This window comes from Aphanomyces astaci (genome assembly GCF_000520075.1).
Source record: "Aphanomyces astaci strain APO3 unplaced genomic scaffold supercont1.53, whole genome shotgun sequence".
Taxonomy (NCBI): Eukaryota; Oomycota; class Saprolegniomycetes; order Saprolegniales; family Verrucalvaceae; genus Aphanomyces; species Aphanomyces astaci.
Window position 1 is genome coordinate 337,341 of NW_009798316.1, and position 4,984 is coordinate 342,324.

The 4,984-nt window shown below is 48.1% G+C and overlaps 1 protein-coding gene across 1 annotated transcript in view; it reads right to left on the reverse strand.

Moving 5' to 3' along the window:
• The window catches only part of H257_14146 (hypothetical protein), a gene marked incomplete at both ends in the record, with an annotated part of 2,003 nt that extends 429 nt beyond the window's left edge, over positions 1-1,574 (reverse strand). The window contains one exon of the mRNA XM_009841901.1: positions 80-1,574. Within this exon, the coding sequence (XP_009840203.1) occupies positions 80-1,574 (1,495 nt within the window). The remainder of the gene's footprint in view (positions 1-79) is intronic.
• Positions 1,575-4,984: the final 3,410 nt, after the last annotated feature.

Sequence of the window (4,984 nt, forward strand, 5' to 3'; positions counted from 1 at the left end):
GTCCACGGATCTGATGTGCTGGGTGTCGACGGCGATGGGGACGACGTCATAGGGAAAGAAGGGAACGGACGGCGGGTACTGGTGGCGGGGGTCCATGGATCTGATGTGCTGGGCTTTGACGGCGATGGGGCAGAGGTGCTGGAGGAAGGGGGGGCGACTCCACCTCCAATTGCGCTAGCGACGTTGATGCGTCCAAACCCGTAGTTGTTGTTGGGGTATTTGGAATCCGACACGCCCCCACAGTTCTCGTTGTATGGAGTCAACGTCTTGGTGTCCACAGTAGTCGTGAACGCCTTGAACACTTGATCGTACTTGGCGCCTTTGTTGGTAGACAAGTAGAGGGCAATCGCACCAGCGACGTGGGGAGACGCCATGGACGTGCCCGAGATGGTGTTGTAGGCTGAGTTGCCAGTGTGCCATGCCGAACGAACCCTGTTACCAGGCGCCGACACATCGGGCTTGATTCGACCGTCTACGGTTGGCCCGCGACTGCTTGCTGGCGCCAATTTATCGTCTGTGCCCAGATTACCCACCCCAATGACATTCTTGTAATCAGCTGGGGTCCCTGTTGTTGAGCATGTACGACCAGAGTTGCCGTTGGCAAACACGGGAATGATGTCAGCAGCGCGCCACGCGTCCACGGCGGCTTGGAAAGCGCGGGTACTCAACTTGTAACCCCAGCTGTTGTTGATCACGTGGGGCGCCAACTCGCACTTGGGGTTTTTGCCAGTCGCATCCGTCGGGCACAGCATCCATTGCGCACATGAAAGGAGCGCCGCTTCAGGGCAATAGGAGGTGGTGCTGCACCCGCGGCAAGCAATCCACGTGGCTCCAGGGGCTACGCCGATGCCATTTTGACCAACAGCTGAACCCGCGACGTGGGTGCCATGGCCGTCCCTGTCGAAGGGGGTCGGGGACTTCTCGGTGGGGTCGAACCAGCCGTAGGTGGATCGCCAGTTGCCCTTCAAGTCGTTGTGGGTGTGCAAGACTCCAGTGTCGATTATACCAACCACCACACCTTCGCCACGGTTGCCATTAGCCCACACGCCAGGGGCGTTGATGAGGTTGACACCCCATTCGTTTGCGGCGCGCGTGGAGGTTGCGTTGTTGTCAGCCCATCCTTGAGCAACCCCCACATCAGTGTCGTCGTCGTCGAAGCCGACGAGACTGAGTTGCGCCGTGAGAGGTTGTCGAATGTGAGCCACGTTGTCCAACTTGGCGAGTTCGTCCAACACGAGGCGGTTGGCGCCGTACACGTGCATGTTGCCGTTGATGTAGAAGCTCTCGACGCGGGTCGTGAAGGATTTGGGCTGCAACGACAGCAGCTCCACCGCCGCGCGCTGGGACGTCTCCATGTTGCTCTCCAAGAGGGAGCGCACATGGTCGATGCCGGAGCCGCGATCCTTAAAGCTAGCCCGCTCAAGACGGGCGGTTTCCAGGGCGCGCTGGTTGCCTCCTTTGAATTCAACCACAACGTCCACGTCCTCATTGGATTCCAAGTGGTGGTGGACACTGGGGGCGATTTTGGCCGTGGCGAGAGCGGCAAATGCAGCGATGAAAGTAGGTTTGATCATGATGCAGTTGCTGGCAAATTGAAATGAGAGAAGGTTGTCGTGATCCGATAAGGAGACAGACATAGATACATTCTGTTAAGGTGAATACGGGTGACATTTCCCAGCATGTGATCATCTGATTTCGCGCAGGGATGATTCACTCCATGTATCCAAAGCGTGAACCCTCAACCTCCTGTTCCGTACTTGCTGTGAGTAGGCCTTGAGTAGGTTGAGCTTAATGCGTGAGCAAAAGGTTCGACGATTAAGACAACATCACCCACTGGTATCAGGGCTAGGGGACCAAGCGACTCATGATGACTGTGTTGGGTTGGATGCATGGTCATTCAGAGTAAAAACTCTGAAATCGGGGTGTACCAATATTACCACTATCCGGTACTGTAGCTCGGAATATCCGAGCATATTTGTGTGTTGAACCTAGACATCCTCTATCTTACTACCGGTATTAATAGTACAGTACTGTAGAGCGAACGAGAGAATTTAAGACGCTCGTCTCAATATTGTTGTAAGGTACATATCCAATCAAATTCATGTATTTCAAACCACTTGGTTTCCTTTGTCACAAAATCGAAGTTGGCCAATCAGACTTCAACGTTTAGATTCTACTTCGATTCACTGTCAATTAATTTCCCTCGTTTACTGTACTATGCAAACTATAGTAATGCAAAGCTATCTAAAGCACATCTTGCACACGATATTGACATATCATCATCCTGTAGCCATCAGTGGGGGATCAATTTTCAAAATACTGATATGTGCATATCTTGTGGACAGATGGAGTAGATGCGGCGGTGACATACAAAGCCGGAGTCCGTTAGGACTACCCCGAAAAAATCCTTCAATAAATCTGGATCTCGTTCAGCCAAGACTGAGAACTTCAAGCACGGCAGATTCGAAATGGTACTTGGCACATTGTTGGGTAGTGGAGCCTTTTCCATTGGTAACATGGTACATTTCAAAGGGTGTTGCGGCACTAAGTGTCAATTCTATTGGCCACAGGCCAAATGAATGGACACATCGCCCTTTCGAATGAGCGCCAAGCCAACAACGTTGAAAAAAGTCCCAAGTCAATAGAAAAAAGGTGTAGAAACTAATAGTAAACGGTATAGCAGATACTGTACTACCGTATAGTGTATACTGTATGTATTGCGACAGATTAATCTATTGCGACTCCTGTAATAACTGATAATTTTCTTGTACTAGCTGATATTTACTTGTGAATATGTTGCATATACTTCAAATTTGTATGAAGCAATGGATTAACAAAATTTTGAGTACGAGTGTCGGCCGGTTGTGAAATATCACCTGTCGCAATACATATACACTATACGGTAGTACATTGAGGCAACATAAATCCATGGATATCGCGTAGCTACAGAATTCTAGCGACTTGCTAATCACTGACAAGCAACATTTTGCAGTACATATAACGTTAGCACAACTTGTGCTACTGGGAGATGCGGGAACAGGACACAAACATATCACTATGATGAATTAAAGGTCCTTGATTCCTTCAAATCATGGAGTACCATGGTCGAGGGGGGGATACAAGCAACTTTATTGAAGCTGTCAACCAGGAACTGACAAATGAATCTGCCACTTCCACGAAAACAAATGGCGTGTACATGCGCGCGACAGTTATATTTCATTCTGTGCTTGACTAAACATCTTTTACAATTTATACATGAGAAAATACCCCACTCATAATTCGGATAAATTGAGACGGATAATAAGCCGTTCAGGGTTCAATAATCGTCCAGGAGTTTTCCCTGACGAGGGGCCTTATGAGGAATGGAGAGTTCTGTGACAGGTTGTGCAGTATGCATTGAGTAATCGCTGACCTGCGTCGCGCCTTTCCCGCATGTACGCATGCACATTCTGCAGGCTGTACGTGGCAACGAAGTGACGTGCAGCTTGCTAAGCCAAATGACTCGATGCGGATAATACTATGCTTCTATCTTGAATACGTTGTGTAGCCCCTATTTGAGGTACCATATACGATCATCGCATGCCGCCGCTGCTTCGCTGACAGTCACAACCAAATATTCCAGCATACTTTAATCAAGATCATATATTCGGTCAAAAAATGAATCTTCAAAATATGCCTTTGAGGGACAATTCAAAGGTGTGCATTATCTGCGAATATCTATCGTACTTGTAGATATACTACTGTACGTAGTACACGATTTACGAAACATTTTGTTTCGTAAAAAGGAAGTACTAGTATCGATTTTCCATTATGCTGGATTTTGTATGGTGCTTCAAGTTTAGAAAAATACCACTGATTTACTAAACATTCACGAAACACTGAATCACTGAATTAAAGTATACTCAGCGTGAGTTGAAGGAAAATTCAGGTTCTTTGGGAATCACAAATGCATGGCGAAAATGGCGATATCGTCCCAAGTTGAGGTGTTCCTCATTCTTAGTGTCCAAGGACTGGCTAACGTCAAGCGTACGAATACAACATTGCCTGAACTCTGTACTGGTTGGTGGTTTATGCATGGGAAAGGTGTACCCATCTACGACTAACGTTAAGGCAAAAATGGTTCCTTATACCAACAGCTACCCAACACGCATTAATGGTACAGTATGGCGTTAACGTTACTAGGACCAGGAGCCACGATGATCTTAGCTTGGGGGCGTTGATGAAGGCTGTCTCTCCTCCATCTCTCCACCATAAGCTTAGTGCAGCTCGCATTCCTCTCACCTCCATTCGCCATACCGTACTCGTCGAACTCGCCGTGCCTCACTCATGGGAATTGGATAAAGACGTGTGGCCATTTGACTTTTTACTAGTGGTCACCGAAAATGTCATGTGTTGTTGTTTTGCTCGTGGTTAAAATGTGGAACTTACTGTTAACGAGAATTCCTTGGGCATATCTAGCCTTATACGTATCGAGATCGTAAGCTCAACGTCACACCCACACCATAACGCCAGCGTAGGTTCATGACGTTGACGGAAGTGATTGCCAAGTATCAAAGCGAGCACACAGGACACGAGCCTTTTGATCCTCAGGATGTGAAAGCCACGATTCGACCCCGAGGTGGCAACTTCAGTCGAACGGTATGGTATGACCAGCACTACAGCTCACAAAGTACATCCAACACGGTTACAATACCTTCGCAAAGATATAGGGCCCACGGTTTGTTTGCTTGTTTTACGTTAGCTATGATGGAGTGATAATACACTTACTTGGTTCTCGACTATGAAGCAACAACCCAGTAGTGCCCACTAAGGCCCAGTTCGAAGTACCAAACTTCCGGAGACTCCTCCAATCAAATCACACAGAGTGTCCGGGATAAAATTAATATTATCCAGGACATAAAATACCTCCTGGGAGTCTCCGGACCACAAACAGACAGACCATTCGTTCGAAGTAATTGTGCGATGAACTCAAACGCAGCCATTT